The 18086-nt window shown below is 34.9% G+C and overlaps 2 protein-coding genes across 3 annotated transcripts; both read left to right on the top strand.

Annotated features, from left to right (window-relative positions):
- Positions 1 to 3825: 3825 nt before the first annotated feature.
- LOC107787440 (uncharacterized) lies at positions 3826 to 7055 on the top strand. Its single transcript, XM_016609011.2, has 2 exons — positions 3826 to 4260; positions 6688 to 7055. The coding sequence occupies exons 1-2, from the start codon at positions 3856 to 3858 to the stop codon at positions 6859 to 6861; spliced, it is 579 nt and encodes a 192-aa protein (XP_016464497.2). The 5' UTR covers positions 3826 to 3855; the 3' UTR covers positions 6862 to 7055.
- Positions 7056 to 9270: 2215 nt separating this feature from the next.
- Positions 9271 to 18086, top strand: LOC107787439 (uncharacterized). 2 transcript variants are annotated; one of them, XM_016609009.2, is made up of 13 exons: positions 9271 to 9443; positions 10178 to 10597; positions 11494 to 11740; positions 12858 to 12970; positions 13751 to 13830; positions 14102 to 14243; positions 14414 to 14494; positions 14935 to 15039; positions 15178 to 15360; positions 16392 to 16484; positions 16832 to 16971; positions 17051 to 17117; positions 17677 to 18086. In XM_016609009.2, the coding sequence occupies exons 2-13, from the start codon at positions 10205 to 10207 to the stop codon at positions 17776 to 17778; spliced, it is 1746 nt and encodes a 581-aa protein (XP_016464495.2). In that variant the 5' UTR covers positions 9271 to 9443; positions 10178 to 10204; the 3' UTR covers positions 17779 to 18086. The 2 variants fall into 2 exon arrangements, with proteins under 2 accessions (XP_016464495.2, XP_016464496.2); XM_016609010.2 differs by having other exon boundaries at positions 9339 to 9443; positions 10182 to 10597.

Genomic DNA, 18086 nt, shown 5'->3' on the forward strand with positions numbered 1-18086 from the left:
CAATTGGAGCTTGCCGCTCGTCGTGAAGTAGTTGTGACTGGTTGTTGTTATATGGTGTCTTGTTATTGATAATTATGTATTGCTGGATTTCTCTGGTCATTGTTGTTGGTATATGGTATTAGAGGAGGCTCTTGTTACAGGGGATATGCTGCCCAAATTTATATAAACGAGCTACTAGTTTAAGTTGCAGACTTAGCCTTTACTCAACATTGATTTTGAATCTCCTTATGTTATGGTAGATTGAGTTGAGTTGTTTAAAGAATTGCTTGGAAAGTATTAAGGATTCACTGGATTTAATGTATTTAAGACTATCCCTTTTTTCCTTTTGGTGTGATCCATATGATACAGCGAAACGAGCAAGCACGCAACTTTCACAAATGACTCTACTCGTAGAAGTACTAGGGGTGCCTATGTTCTTGATTCTCCATGTGTCCTATTATTATATCATCTGTTCATGAGTCTCAGAAAATATAAAGTTTATTTTATGATATTAATCCAAGGCATAATAATTTTATAACATTCCGAGAGATCTTATTGACTTACTTCTTATGCATTGCATTCATTTATACATGTACATTGACCCATGACCAGATGGCATTATATATGCAAATATTATATGTATATGGAGTATGGGGAAAGGTTATGGCATTATATACGCACCACCACCTGATCAGCTGGTATACATTGATGATTTCGCCCACAGTGGCTGAGATGATATGATGGGATGCCCTCAGAGGCTTGATGATGTTATGCACGCATATGCCTATGCATGGTATGACATTTATATGCACATGCATGACATTATAAAATTTTCATGATTCACAGAGTTATTCAGAGTTACAGGTTGAGTTCTTTACTCCATGTTTCTTTCATGTTTTTAAATACTACTTTCATGCCTTACATACTCGGTACTTTATTTGTACTAACATCCCTTTTGCCTGGGGACGCTGTGTTTCATGACCGCAGGTCCCGATAGACAGGTTGAGAGTCCTCCTAGTAGTCTATCATCTCAGCAGAAGGTGTTTGTGCACTCCACTTGCTCCGGAGTTGCCTATTTAGTGAGTATGCATGTATTGATTGGTATGGCAGGGCCCTGTCCCGACTTTTATGATATTTATGTACTCTTAGAGGTTTGTAGACAGATGTCATGTATATGGATACTCGTATGGCCTTGTCGCCCTATGTTTTTGAGTATGCAAATGATCATGTCGGCCTTATAGGCCCGTATATCACATATATAAGTTTCTATATTATGTCGGGTCGTCCTTTATTTAGTATTCCCTTGTGTTTTATTCTGGTTATCTCATGACGACCCTACTGGCCTGTTTACCTATGAAGGTATGATAAGAAAGATATGTTACGGCTGTACTCGGTTGAGTAAGGTACCGGGTACCCGTCACGACCCTGCGGTTAGAGTCGTGACGGCATGATCCTATTGGCTCTTCCGTTTGACTTGGCGTGCCACGTCTATTGACACCTCACACCAAACTAGACCTCTAGGCAGATGACATCTTGGGTTTAATGAAGTGGTGGTCTCATTACTTGTAGTCCAATTAAATGGGCTAGCCTAATGGATTCAGGCTTATTTATTTAATCCTTAAATATTGAACTTATATAATTAATCCAATTATAGTATCCCAATATATTTATTTGAACTAATATATCTTGAATTTAAAATATAGTCCAAATTATTTTATGAATTTAATTTCAACAAAATTTATATGCCTACAGTTTTGTTTGACAATGATGAATGGTAGACAATCTCTTGAATATTTGAGTTATTCTCGGATCTAGTGAAAGAGTATAGACAAGAATCTCAGTGAAAAGGTGATATTTGTATCTTAGCAAATGAGATCCGATTCTCTTTCTCAAGTCTAAGTGTTTTACAAATGAATATCACATGTCTCATATCCTTGTCTCTTTTTCTGTATATGGGACATATTTCTAAGAAACTCTAATAGTACAAGTGCGGAGAATATCCACTAGAATATTCTCTTTAATATCATATCTTGAAAACTAGTCGTTACAGCTCTGTCAATGGTACTCGACCTCGGCCTCCACCCTTGTTAACACCTCGACTATGACTCTCGTTAATTCTTCGACCACAAACTTCGCTGCTCCTTGGGCCATTTCGACAAAAGACGACTTGAGAACTCTTCCCTTAGTACACTCTTAGCTCCAATATTCTAAAGTCAGATTTTGACCCATACAAAATACTTCCTCCGTTTTAATTTATTTGAATCTATTTGATCGGGCGAAATAGGTTCACATAAATTAAAACGAAAAAAATATTAATTTTTACTTATATTTCATGTGAAAAATAGGAACCAGTGTCTAATAAGCTAGGCCTGTCTTCTTTAATGACTAGTCTTAGGGTACGCGCTTTGCGCGTGTACCTATATCATGAGCATATATATGTATATATATATATATATATATATATATATATATATATATATATATATATATATATATTTTTTTTTTTTAAAAAAAATAGGTAAGCTATATTAAATAATTTATTTGAGTTATCAACCAAAAATTAACAAAAAAAGATCTAAGCTCCTAAAAATATAAATATTGATCCAATTTAACTAGTTTAATAAATAAAGAAATTATGTCTTACATATGTGTTATTGTTATTTTTAGGGCATATGTGGATATCTTATGAACACCGTTGTTATTTTTGTTACGTAATACGAAAAACAAAGAACAAGTTAAACTATAACATCATCAATTTTGCTCTATTATTTTATTTTTTTTATCTATCAATGCTCTTCTGTGAAAATAAATTTATGCACCTTAAAAGTTTTATCAATTTTAAAATAATTTTATTTATATGATGATTTTCTTTATTAATTTTTTGTATAATATTTGTAATCTACATTCGCACATTGTGCATGTATCCTATCTTGGTAAGTAAAATATTATATTAAAAATTATATTTAAGTTATAAAATAAAAAGTCAAACTCTTGAAATTGAAGAATATTGATTGTGCTTCTTTTTAGTTTTAGCAAAAACACATAGCCTTTAAAAATTTAAGAGTTTTTCTAAAAGAAAAAACTCCAATGGTTATTTTTTATTTATAGTGCCTAATTTTTTTTGTTTACCTTTTTTTTGGGAGTATCCATTTGTTACGTTGTTTGCTCTAAGTTTTTCTGTCTAGCTTCATTCTCATCTTTATCTATTCATATTATTTGATGGATAAGATGATTGAAACAATAGTCTTTTTTTTTTATTGAAAAACAAACCTGCACGATTGATATGTACTTCGAACAGCTGAGATTGCATTCTTTGCAATATTAATTTCCTGCTTTTGAGTTAGTTGTTTTGCTAAAATTAATCGTTATATTTCTTTAACGAAAACCAAAGACTCCTAATCCTAAAAGGAATCTTTAGTGGTTAAAAAAAAAAGAGTACTAAGTGTCAAAAGGTTTTTTAACTTAAACTTTTCCAAAAGTTAGTTTTTTGTTAATAAATATGTTATGTTACATCATTTAATTAAGGAAGGATTTATGCAAGATATTTAATATTAGGATTTTGTGTATATGCTTCAAACAAGAAAGAATTTAATGTATTAATTTAGTTTATATAAAACTCCTAAATATTAGGGAGAAAACTTAAAATGATAATTTTATCTAATACAAAATTTATTTTTAAGAAGCAAAAAAAACGAATGATATTTCGCTAAGGGCCTTCTTGTTTTTAATATAGTATAGATTTTCTTTTATGGGAGGAAAAAATCTCATAACCGAACCGGATCTTAACGGAAAATGAACCGGTTTGCATTTAGGATCCAAAAGTAGTAACTTTATCATCTCACTGTCTCGTCCACACGATGCTTATCAGCCAAAACAATGGCTCTCACAGGAAACCGAATTCTCTGCAACAGCTCGACAAGAATGCCGTACACCCAACTCCCTCTTCGCCGTCCATTCTTACTTCCATCTTCTTCTTCAACAACATCTTGGTCTCAGGGGAGAAGAAGTAGTCAATTCACTGTGTTAGCTGCAAAGAAGTTCACTTCAGGAAAGAACAAGAGAAGTTCAATTTCAACGAAAGAACCAGTAAAAGAAGATGAAGATTTTGTCAAGGTTAATATTGCTATTGGTAGTGAAGATGGGGGTGCAACTGCGGCCATGGATGATGGGTTTGTGATGCCACAGCTTCCTGGACTAGAGACTGACTTTTGGGAAGGTCCTCAATGGGATGGTTTTGGATTCTTTGTTCAGTATATGTGGGCTTTTGGCGTTCTCTTTTCGGTACATCCTCAATCCTTTTGCTGATTTATCCTATTATATTTACTACTAATTACGACTCTCTCTGTTTTAATTTCTTTTGTTCGAATAAAATATCACATATTTATAGTTGGAAATAAGTAACTTTACACACCCAGTTTACACCTAATAAGAAACTTTTATAGGCATATTATAAAATCATAAATTTCAAAAGTCATCATTCTTTCTTAAACTTCGAAACGATTCAAATTACATAATTTGAACGGAGGGAGTAATTACTATGTTGGGTTGAAGTTAAGTACCTAAATGATTCATCTGTCTTGATTAATTTGTATTGAATGCGTGTGATACGGAGGTGTAATTTGTGAGGATTCTTCATAACACTATAAACTAGAAGAGAATCAAACTTTATCCATTGTTACAACAGTATAAGTAGCTGAGTTCATGTCAGTAGGTTTGAATACAAAGCATATGATTATAAATAACAACTTTTCCTGTTCAAAATTTCTTTCCCTACATTTCAGTTTTCAGATGTTCCAAAATATTGCTCACATTCGCTATACCAGCATTGCATAATATTCCAGTCTGTCTATTGTCTTAAATGCTTTAAATGATATTTTCTTGATACTTTTCAAGATGGACAATGTTATGAGATGAAGGGAAGAATTGAAAGCTGAAAAGTTACATTGACCAGGTTAAGCTACCAATAGCTGATTCTTGATTGCCTAGTTATAGCTTATCCAGCTACATTGGTTTATTTGATTAGTGCGGTACCCATAGCAACTTGCTGTTTTTCATGAAAATTATAAAATAAATCTGTTTTTTTCTTTTTGGGGCTATTTTAGACTAGTCTGTGTTACCAGCAACAGTTGCTTCTCCGCTGTCAAAGGGAGACAACCAAAATGATGAGCCATGTTAATATATTATATCTCATCTGGACGATACCCATGCCTGTTTGCCATAATGTGTAACATACATGCTTGGTTTCCTCAGAATAAATTTTCTTGAATCTTTGGTGCCAGGGGCGGATGCAGCAAACGAGTGCCGGGTTCAACTGAACCCAGTACTTTCAACGCGGAGCATAAATTTATATGTAAAAATCTATTAAAATTACAAAAAATAGTGGATATGAACCCATAACTTTAAATATATTATGGGTTCAATGCTAAAGACATTAAAGATTGAACCCATAGAATTTAAATCCTAGATCCGTCTCTGTAATTGGTGCTACTAGTCTGTAAAATAATTGATTGATACAGATGAAAGGAAATGATAGAAGGTAATTTTTCGCGTATCATAACCTGGGAGAATGGAACGACAAAACACCTTTTGCAGTATGTTATGTCTTGAGAAAACTTTTTGCTATTAGGAAAGCATTCAGCAATCACTCCACGTTTTTAGATGATACGTTAAGTGTCTTGGGTTGGATCTCTAACTAATAAGTAAACGTGACAGAAATTGCTACCTTGCGGACCATGAAAAGTTCTGTCCTTGGATGGCATTAATGTGCCCAAAGAGTAGAGGAGAATATTAGGATTGGAGCTGGATTAGACAGATGTTCATTAAGTGATCTTACTCTTCAATTTTAGGTGTTGTTAGTAAGGAAAAGGATTGAACATCGAGGAATCCTAAGTGAGAAAGTTGAGCTAATGATGAAATTGCTGGGATAAAAGTGTTGGTCCGAAAGCAAAGTAGTCCTGTTGTTTCAATAGATTGGAGTGTTATTGGGCTCAAATTCTTTCGACGAAGGTTCTGCAATACATCCTTCCAGCCTATTTAGCTGTGGAACCATAAAGTCTCTGATATGAGAGTTGTGACCTTGATTTATCATAACTTACGTTATATTTCTGCCAGCTAAAAACCACCAATGAACATCGCTCAAGCTATTACTAGATGAATATATTATATCTTGTAGTATGGGGGCATCTGGTCCTGGTATTGGAACCGACCATTATAGCTCTATTTTAGTTGTTAGGGTGGTTCATCTGGGTTCATGACTATAATATGGGATTACAATGCGCACCTTTTAATGGTGTTTTAGTAGGGGCGAATCTATAATATAGGCAAAATTATGGGACACGTGAACTCCTGAACCCATGGTCCTTCCGTTAAATTTGATGTTTGATGTACATATTTTATAAAATGGATATAATATTAACTGTTGGCACCCATGATTCTGTTGAATGGTGCACTCTGTTGAAGGTTGAGTTATTTTCCAAGAGGAATAAGGATAAAAAAATGCAAAGAGAAAATTGTAGTAGCAGATTTCCTAGTTATTTTCTTTCTGGCAAAAACTTGCAAGTTCGTATTCCTTTAGATGAAGGAGCATGCAGTGGAGAACAAAAGTCATTGTGCGTAAAAAGAACTTAAATTTGTGTTCTACTTGTGCATCGTTTCATTGTCTTTAATGTATGGTCTTACCAGTTTGATTTTGATATCTTTTCTTGGCAGCTAATTGCATGTGGTATTGCTGTGGCCACATATAACGATGGAGCAACAGATTTCAAGGCTACTCCTGTGTACAAGGAAGCAATTCAATCACGAGAACTTCTTGAAGAACCAGAGGCTTCTAACTCGGATGTATTCGAGTCAAATCCAACTGAAGAGGCACCTAGTTTGGAATAGATATTTGAAGGATTCTCATTTCTGTCTTCATATTGTGATAATTACGGGTAAAACACAAGTTCCAACACTGCAACTCAGATTCTAAGTTACTCTTACAAGCTGGAATGTAGTTGTCTTTTATACTTTCAGTCCATGTGAAATTGAAGCGCAAAGTATACTGAAGAAAGTATTGAACTTAAATCTTTAGTTTCATCTACAAGTCCAAAGTTTCTGCAACTATTATTTCATCTTATACGATTATGTGTTATTTTTAAGATTTCTGTCGTATGAATGAGTTGGATCCTATACATATTGGAAAAGAAAAGAACTGTATTTTTAGCCTGAATCTTCTATATATGTAAAAATAGCACGGGCTAGCCAGTTTTCGGACTGGTTATTTAAAAATAGCCAGCATTTGCAAAGTCATTGAAAAATAGCCACTATTTTACTGCAACACGGAAAGTTTCAGCATAATATACTGGAGATCGGTGCACCTGTGTATGAACTTATGGTCCAACTTCATACTGAAGATTGTTCCAATCTCCGGTATATTATGCTAGACCGGTATATTATACTGGAACTCCAGTATAATATACTCCAGTGCTCCAATCTCCAGTATATTATGCTAGACCAGTATATTATATTGGAGTTCCAGTATAATATACTGGAATTCTATTATATTATACTAGAGTATTTTTTCACAATGTTTTCGTTCAGATTTATCTTTCAATGAAAAGTGGCTAAATTTCGATTACTTTTGAAACTGTGGCTATTTTTGAATGACCACTTGTAAATCTGGCTATTTTTGAATTTCTCCATGTGTATATATATGTGTTAAAAATCCACAAAAGAAGTACAAATATAATAGTTTCCACCCTTGTAAATCAAACAGACCTTTCCTCCATGAGAAAACACTGCTCAGCGAGACAATGTAGTCAAGTCAATAGCAGCCAGAGCAAAAGATTGATATATAATGACAGTTCACCTTCTTGTGCCAACATCTCCATACTAAATAGATTTGAAAATTCTGCCGCAAGTGGTTGCACCCAAAGAGCTCGTAACGCTCAAATCCTGCCGGATCAAGGACAATAACTTAATTAGTGAAGTAGAAAAACTTGTGAACAAATTAACATTAACTTAGGTTTCTTGGGCAAGTATAATAAAAGGCAGACTTCGCTTTCATCCTTTAAGTTAAGCAAACATTGTTTGTCCTATGGTACAGTTGACAATGGATGTACAAGGCATAGCATTTTTTTAATGCACAACAAGAGTATTAAAATTTCTTGCAACACTATTAAAATAAAAAAAACCTACTAGTAATACTTGGTGTCTAATGTTTAAACTAACTTACTGAAAACATTTGCACCTGAATTTATCATTTAACATTAATAAATGAATATAATTTGATATATGTATAAACATCGAATGTGAGTAAATTTTTATCGTGTTCACCCGTACTAAAAGGAAATGTTATAAGACAGTTCTTTGCATCAGTTAATGCTGAAAATTGGCGCTAATTAGTAGGTGATCGTAAGGAACAAAAGAACTTCACTTTTACCGGGCCATAGTGACGATTATAATTTTTTTAACTCATACTTTAAAATAAATATAACTTTTCAAAGAATGCAAGTGGGAATATGCCTCATTTTGTGCTTCAGTTTCTTGCATATCGCTATCTTGGGTTTCTCGAAAATTAATAAATGAATGAATGTCATTTTCAAATCTAACAATAAAAAATAAAAAAAGATGTACAACAAACTGAAGGTACTCGAATAAAACGAAATGGAATGGGGAAAATTTGTTGTATAGCACTCACTGTTTTCTCCAAGAAACATTTGATAATTCTTTTTGCCCTTCTAAATGTGTTTGTTGGCCATTTTGTCTTCTAATTTTTGTATAAAAAATAAGATGTAGAAAAGAGCTTGAGAAAAGGTAATAAATACCCTGCATGCTTCTCGGTTGAGCTCGTCGCACGAGATTTGCCTAGTAGGATTTATTTTTCCAATATAGTTTATGAGCTATTGTACTGAAGCGACGTTTAAATTTTCTAGTCTATAAAAAGGTAATTGAATCAATATTAACCAAGGAGCAAGGTTGGAAAAATATTTGAATGAATTTTAATTTTTCTCATGAGAGAAGAAAAAAAAATATTAAACCAACAATGTGAACATAACATGATGCTTATTATTATGTGATTATGTTAGGCAACGAGTCGAAATATAATTACCTATACTACATGAATTTGTCGGTGTTTGTTTTCCTCTTTTCTTCTTCTTTTAATAATTGGGTCTTTAGTAATTAGTGGAGTAGTAATTTAGTAGCTGGGAATTTTCAGTTTTTTTTTTCTTTATTTATAAGAAGAAAATTTATTATTCTACGAATAATATGATTTTTTTTCAGTACTTAACTGAATGATAAAAGGGTTAAATGAAAAATAAACAGGAAGTTAAAAAAAAGAAAGGGAAAGAAAAATAAAAAATATAAAAAGTGGAAATAATGCCATAAAAAGCACCGGAATTAGCAGGTCCTTCCCATCTTCTCCGACTACAGATCAATCTTCTGATCAAACTTCCGCTACTCTAATTCCTTTGATTGCTTCCCCGGTACGAATCTCTCTCTCTCTCTCTCTCTCTCTCTCTCTCTCTCTCTCTCCCTCTGACACGCGCACACACACACACACTCAGAGAGAATACCGTTTAGATGCCTCGGCTTCGATATTTTGGTTTTCTAGAATCTTCTTTCCCTATTTTCTGTATCTTGAGGTTCAAGTATTCTCTCAATTCGTCTTCTATAAACTTCACCATAATTACTTATGATATGTTAACTTCAGGTGTACGCTTCATCATTTTTTTAATCGGAGTATGTTTTTATTTAATTTTAACAAACTGCTTCTTAATGGCGTGCATTAAGTACAAGATACTTTTATGGATCATAAATGTAGATTGGAAAATGTGAAAGATCAGTAATTTGACAGAAGGAACTCTGTTTCCAATTCTGTTGTCAATTTGAGTGGTTAATTTTTCTAATTGTAGTTAATTATTTTGATCAGATCACTTCGTTCTTCATGCAAATCTTTCATGTCTTCAATATGTAGATGAGTAAGATTTTTTGAATTGATGGCATCTCCACTTTGGTTTTCTTAATGAAAATTGCGTCTTTTTATTTGTAACACCAAAAGATTCTATTTTGGCCATTAAAAAGAGAACCTTTTTAGTTTTAAGTCAATAACTAACTGCATTCTATTAATAAAAGAATGAAATCCGAGCTAACGATCCTTTAAAATAACTATTATTCTTGTACTTTTATAAGTAATTTGAGTTTTCGTGAATATATATAGACAGGTATTTCTACATTGCAAGAAGCCATGTCAGTGGTTGATGAGCCGTTGTATCCCATTGCGGTTTTGATTGATGAGTTGAAGAATGAAGACATCCAGCTTAGATTGAATTCAATCCGGCGCTTGTCTACCATTGCCCGTGCTCTTGGTGAGGAGAGAACTCGGAAAGAGTTGATTCCATTTCTAAGTGAGAACAACGATGACGATGACGAAGTTCTTCTTGCAATGGCCGAAGAGTTGGGGGTGTTTATTCCATATGTTGGAGGGGTTGAACATGCGAGTGTATTGCTTCCACCCTTGGAAGGTCTTTGTAGTGTTGAAGAGACTTGTGTTAGGGAAAAGGCAGTTGAGTCATTATGCAGAATTGGGTCTCAAATGAGGGAATCAGACTTGGTGGAATCATTTATTCCACTTGTGAAGGTTTGTCTATTGTGTTAAAATCTTCAAAATGCTGCTCCACTTTGTTTCCCTGTGTATCTAAAATTTGCCACCACTTTTATAGCATTGGTCAGCCTGCTGTAAAATTATGTTATTCCTTTTTCTCCTTTTTGGGGGGGTTGGTATTGAGTGCTTGAGACCTTATATTAAGTCTGCTGCAACTTCAATATGTTAGCTGCTGATCTCAATTAGTTTAAAAAATACATACAAAAATATTCTATGGCTAGTCTGTGGATGCCTAGACAAATGCTGATCGAACTTTGTTCTCAGTTTTTCATGTTCTGTCACACGTTGACGGTTGCAAAGACGTAAGGAAGAAATTTTCACGGTCTATTACATGAGTCAGCAGGAAAGATTGTGTGAATAATCGTTTGAATTTCTGAAGATGCTTCCTTTAGGGTATCCTACTCTGATGGGGTGCAGAATCTGAGCAAAAGCTTTAATTGGTTACTGTATTTCGAATGCACTTTTGTTAAAATAATTTTAATTGGTTATGAGGGGGAGGATAGTGCATACGATCAAAACTACAATGCATTTTACTTGATGTAAATGTTAATACTGGGAATAGATAATATCACAGTTGTAAAAAGTTTCCTCAAGGGTCACGTAAACGGGACTGCTTATGTACTTTTTGAAGATATCACTTAACAAAATATTTTGTGTGTGTATCTTTTAGATCTTGGGACACCCAAAATATAAGCAAAATCCAAGCTAGAGTATTGTTACTTGTGTTTATTATGCTAGTCTCTTTATTGGTTGATAAATGTATTGTGCAATTTGATATAGCCCAATACTCGTAAGTCGTATCATAGACGTGATCCTTCAAAATTGATCCTTTTGAGACGTAGCGTAACATCTTCCTGGTTTCTTCTAACCAGAGATTGGCTGCTGGAGAGTGGTTTACTGCTCGAGTTTCGTCCTGTGGATTGTTTCACATTGCCTATCCTAGTGCTCCAGAGCCATTAAAGAACGAGCTAAGGACCATCTATAGCCAACTTTGCCAAGATGATATGCCTATGGTGAGAAGAGCAGCTGCTACAAATCTTGGAAAGTTTGCTGCTACTATTGAACAAACCCACTTGAAGACTGACATCATGTCAATGTTTGAAACCTTGACCCAGGATGGTATGGTGTTCCCATTTTGTGCACGTATTTTATCTTTTCTTTTGAATGGCGTCATTTGCTTTCTGAATGTGGTCTCTGTTTTAGAGCAAAATCCTTTCTTGATCCAGGAGTCCTTAAAGAATGAGCATCTCCTGTTAATTCTGTGTGGCTCTTAAAGGTTCTTTTTAGGATAACATAGTGTTTGGGGATAACTAGTATAAATTAGAATTGTTCTGGAGTGAGTATTTCCAAGGTGGGGTTGCTTTGTCCTGAGATTTGGTCCTAGCAATTGGCCTGCTTAATATGCTGTCTGAGCAAATAACAGTTGAGTTTTATTTTACTCTTTCATGTTCTGTTACTCGTAGGAGCATAGCTCATAATGTAGTATTTAGGTATGAGAGAGGTATTGGAGAGAATGATAAAAATTAGTAGTGATACAGCTGTCTTTGTCCAGTAGAGCAATGAATATGCAAAAAGGTGAAAGTCACCTTAAATAGCTCTATTATCATAAAAAAAAATATACCTTACTTTTATCAAAAAGCCCCTGACTTTTTTTTTGGTTGAGAATAAGTTGTACATGATCTAGGTATAAAGAATTCGTCGCAAATCTTCAAGGATCCTCTCTTGTTCCCTTTCCATAGTAATGAAAAGTTAAGAGTAGCCTAAAGAGTATATGAGGATTAGATTTGAGTGCATACATTCATCTGAGATAGAGGAAAAATTATCATAGACAATATTACTTGGACTGTTTCATTTTGCCTTAATGCATCAGTGTCATGAGTGTGGGGGATTACTTCATATGGATCATTCAGAATACATTATAACTTGCTAAAGGTTGAAGCTATCTGTAATTGATTCACGTTTAAATCTGTTGTTGTACCGGGGCCATGTGCCATTGTGGAAGTTTCACCATCTTCTTTCTTTTGCTTCCCTCCCCTTTTGTAGAAACAATTCCAAAAGCCTGATCATTTTATTTGTCAGGGACTTGCCTGATTGTGCTTTTTCTGACATTAGTTCTCTTTCTGCTGACCTTACAAAGATTCATTCGCAGCTAATAGTTGGCAGATGTTAATATTGAGCTCTATTTAGTTTATTCAATTCATATCAGTGTGACTAAGGAGGAATTGGTTCTATTCAGATCAAGATTCTGTCCGTTTATTGGCTGTTGAGGATTGTGCAGCTTTGGGGAAGCTGTTGGAGCCTAAAGATTGTGTAGCACAAATTCTGCCCGTCATAGTTAATTTTGCTCAGGTTGGCCCACCAAGCTTTACTTTAATGAGAACTTTTTTGCATGCAAATGCAGTTTTATATAGATTTCTGCCATATGACATTTCTGGATTTCTTATAGTAACATCACCACTGTTTCTCGTTTGTCACTTATGAGTGTAGCTATGCTTAATCCTTGCCAGTTTTAGCTTGACGAGATACTAGGCAATTGTTCTGGGAGTTGTTTTTCTGTTTGACCCCCCCCCCCCCACCCACTATAGTTAAACTAAATTGTTAGTGTGAGCTGATAGTACATGCATATGGATGCATAGGCTGAAAAATTCTCAGTAAAACCTTTTTTCTCCTTATGAGCTGAAATAAGTTCTTCCTCTGTTCATTCCTAATTTTAAGAAAAGGTTTTTCCCTAGCTCATGAAATAGATTGAAAGAACGCAAAATGTTGCAGGCTTTGAGATTGTAAAAGAGGATAAGTGCCTAAGGATGTAATATCCTTGAGATTGTAAAGGCCCTGAGTGGTATTATAAATTGGAGATTATGTTTCCTTTTTGCCATTCTTTTCCCTGACATAATCGCAGATGTTGGCGGGGCTTTAGTCATCATTTTGTTCTCAGTCTCAAGCGAATTCCAACAAATGACATTGATGATATAACCACTCTGTTTCATTTCTTTTTCCTTTCTGGAATTTGGTTCTTTTGCTTACTTGTGTCAGTATTTTCATGCAACCAAATACTGCTGCTTTGCGTCAGTATTTTCATGCATACTGGCTGTAGTGACTAATTAATTACCTCTTTATCCATTTGAACAGGATAAGTCTTGGCGTGTTCGCTACATGGTTGCAAATCAACTTTATGAACTTTGTGAGGCAGTTGGACCAGAGGCTACCAGGTAATTATTTGTGATATGTGCATTTCTCATGTTCTGTAATCTGTGTTATGATGTACTTTTCCTTCAACCTTTCTTTTCAATTGAAGTATGTTGTATTTCATTCTGAATCTTTTATTTATTTCTTTTTCATGCACTGAACTGAAAATGCTGTGAATCTCAATATTGCAGAAATTTTCTTCACCATAAGGATTTCTTTTTCTTTTACTATTTTTGCTTTTCTATCAAGTTCTCTCCCTTATGACTAATTCATGACCATCATAAAATTCATCAGGACGGACTTGGTCCCTGCCTATGTTCGGCTACTTCGTGACAATGAGGCTGAAGTGCGTATAGCTGCTGCTGGCAAGGTGACTAAGTTCTGCCGTATTTTGAGCCCTGAGCTTGCTATCCAGCATATCCTTCCTTGCGTAAAGGTAGAAACTTTATGAAGTTCCTTTTCCTATTTTACTGTCTCGAATTTCTACTTTTGGTTTCTCCAGATAATGTCTCCTTGTGTGATTCCTTTTCTTAGATCATCTATCAAGTATCAATCATTAAATGATCACTTAATGGTTTTTAACTAAAATTACATTCTTTTTCATAGGAACTATCATCAGATTCATCCCAACATGTCCGTTCTGCTTTGGCTTCAGTTATCATGGGAATGGCGCCTATTCTCGGAAAGGTATAAATACCTTGTGACTTCATCACTGCATTCTGCTCTCTTGTTATGGTCTATAGTGGTACAGTAAAGTTCAGCTTCTGATTCCCTTTTGCTTCGTTAGAATCTTCCTGTTGTCTGCTTATTCCTTCTTTAACTTTTCTTACCTTTTCTTGAATCCAAAGTTGAAAACAGATTTTAGCAGTATGTTATCGATTACTGTGTTGGCACTTGTTACTTGTTAGCAGCTTATCCTGAAGATTTTTTTCTTCGGTCTTGCAGCCATTATGGCTTTTATGTTTTTTTGACTTCGATGATGTCAATTATAATATTGTTCTCATTCTTGTTTTTGAACCCAAAATAATACCTTTTTTTGGAACACACTACTTTCGTTGCAGCTTTTCCAATTTTTAGTCAATGATATCTCTAACAGGAGTTTAATGTTTCCATACTGGTTACTATAGGATGCAACTATAGAGCAGCTTCTCCCAATTTTCCTCTCTCTTCTGAAGGATGAGTTTCCTGATGTTCGTTTGAATATTATCAGTAAGCTTGATCAAGTAAACCAGGTTAGCTACAGTTCAATATTATCACTCTGTACTTGAAGTAACTTTGCCTAATTTTAGCCTTGATGACTTCTGAACCTACCAACATATATCCTGTTTTTCATGTTCTTCTATATGAAATTAAATTATAATCAATTGCAGGTGATTGGAATTGATTTACTCTCCCAATCCCTGCTGCCAGCTATTGTTGAACTTGCAGAGGATAGACACTGGAGGGTTCGGCTTGCAATAATTGAGTACATACCTCTATTGGCAAGTCAGCTGGGGGTCGGCTTTTTTGATGACAAGCTCGGTGCTCTGTGCATGCAATGGCTAAAAGACAAGGTTTCCATGAAGCTTTCTGTTGCTTGTTATGCCTACTGATGCTTTAGACAGAAAGAACTGCGAACATTCTTGTTTGTGTCTGGATAAAGTGACTATGATCAAAATGCCTGTTTTATGGTGTAAAGGCATAAAATTTTTACTATGATCTGTTATCTCTAAATGCCTGTTTTGGAAAAATGAGACCTTTTGATTTAGGGGAGATGGACACGGGATGGCTCTTTGATATAGTTTGAATGAGTTAAGAATACATAGTTAAGAACTGGTCTATGATGGCACCTGGTTGGTGCTAGTTTGATTAAACTACTTTGTTTCAATATTTACCTACAAAAATCTTATTTCTACAATAACTATCTCGGGACTCTATGTAGCATTAAGATCCACTTTAGCATTAAGAGACTTGTATTTCTGGGAAGCAGCTGGGAGCAGTATCTGTTCTGGAGAAAAGCAGTCAGCATGTCACTGGGAATAGTCACATAATAGGCATATCCTGACAACCAGAGACATATTAATGATGTAAAGTTGCAAGGAGCTATATTGCATGACATTTTTTCAAGAATTTACTATAGTGACTGCCTCTTCTAGTGGCTCAAAGAGTTCTGATGTGGTGTCCATATTAAACTTTCCACACATGGATGGAAAGGCATTATGGATAGCATGCCACATAATATGAAGTCATACCATTTCCTGGTGTCTCGATGGAGGATTCAATTCTGTTCTGTCAAGATACATGGAACTTGCTTGCCCAGGGCCAGGGATAGTCCATATTTAGGTCACTTGCTTCTACCGACAGAACATTTCTGCTGAAACTCTTTTTTCCGGATTCTTTGATCTTAATTCTGCCTTTTAGAAATCACATCTGATGCTTCTTCTTGTCGTGGTCACTTAGTATCTTGAATATCACTTATTGCCATCTATCCTAACTTCTTTTAGGGTACTCATAATGTAACCAATTACATCACGTTGTGCAATTCTTTGCATTGTTCTTGTATTCCTTTTTTATGTCTTTCTTATTATCATTCTTCAACTTGCAGGTTTATTCTATTAGAGATGCAGCAGCAAACAATGTTAAGCGCCTTGCTGAGGAATTTGGTCCAACTTGGGCAATGGAGCATATAATTCCACAGGTTTTCTTGTTGCCTTTAATAAGCTGGTTGATAGTTTGCTGATGTAATACTTTAGCAGTTTCTTCTCTTGAATTTGTTTAAGGAAAAAAGAATTTAGTAGTGTTATTTTCCATACATGGTTTATCACTGATTACAAAGAGATTGTCTCTTGGTCTGTGATGAGTCGTGATATGTGGAATATCTTGTCCAGAATCAATAAATTACCGGATGATGCTCCAGAATAAAAAAATATTAGTGGGCATTATTTAAATTCAAGTTCAACTAGTGGAATCTTTTGCATTTCTTTTGTGGCGGGTGGGAGGTCTTAGGTTTTCCTCTTTTGATAACTTGACTGATTCATTTTTCAGGTGTTGGATATGATTAATGATCCACATTATCTTTACCGGATGACAATCCTTCATGCAATTTCTCTTCTTGCCCATGTAATGGGCTCAGAAATTACTTGTTCCAAACTTTTGCCAGTTATTATTACTGCTTCAAAAGACAGGTTAATCTTCAGTTTATTTATGCTTTACCTTTTTGTTGGGTAATTTTAAGCTTACAGGTCTAATACTTGCATGTTCCAGGGTACCGAATATCAAGTTCAATGTGGCTAAGGTGTTGCAGTCTCTTATTCCAATAGTTGAACAATCTGTAAGCATCAATTTACTTCTAGTTTGTTTAAAGGCTGACATGTGTCTGTGTATTTCATGCATTTGCTTATTTAATGTAAAGTAGACTGTCCAGTGAGCATCTCCACCCATGTCGATTGACCTTTTTGAACTTAGATAACTAGTGTCAGACTGTCAGGTCCCGAGAGAGTAGGAAAAGAGTTGTGGTAGGTTGAAGTTAACTGCAAAAATAGGCCGATTATGATGGATTTTTGTATTAATAAATGCATTTGGTCGCACTCTCTGAGGCATGAGTTACATCTGCATCCAGGTGTATCATTTAATGAACGAAATGGACTTGAATAGAGCAGAATGGAAAATAGAGGACATCCTACCATTTTGGTATTGAGGCATAGTTAATCGATAGACTGTCTACTGAGCCTTAGTAATAATGTAATAACTAATATATTCATGGGAGTTAAAAGCAAAGATTTGACTTGAAATGCTTGATAGGGGACATATCTTTTATCATTTCATGATTTTTTCCTTTGGAGAAAGGAGTGCTAAATCTGGTACTATTAACCGCGAATCCTTATGTGCAGGTCGTGGAGACAACAATTCGACCATGTTTGGTTGAACTCAGCGAGGACCCAGATGTTGATGTTAGGTTTTTCGCCAACCAAGCCCTACAAGCAACCAAGTGATATCTAGTTAGGCGATTGAGTAGTTCAAAGTAGTTTTCTCCTTCTCCATTGTCAAGTGTGAACAAAGATGTACAAGAGCTTTTATCGTCTTTAGATATCAAATCATTCTTGTCAACATTCCTGGACATCAACTAAGAAATGTTACTCTAAGATATGACAGCATTTTTCCGTAGGACCCCGCCATAAAAAATAAATACAATAGAACTTGAGCTTAGGTTTCTGAATGTGTTGGTGGTTTGTCAAGGAAATTGTTCATGAATTAGAACCAATATATGTGGAAATTCAGCCACCACTCAAGGACTTAGATC

Source organism: Nicotiana tabacum, chromosome 8 (genome assembly GCF_000715075.1).
Source record: "Nicotiana tabacum cultivar K326 chromosome 8, ASM71507v2, whole genome shotgun sequence".
Taxonomy (NCBI): domain Eukaryota; kingdom Viridiplantae; phylum Streptophyta; class Magnoliopsida; order Solanales; family Solanaceae; genus Nicotiana; species Nicotiana tabacum.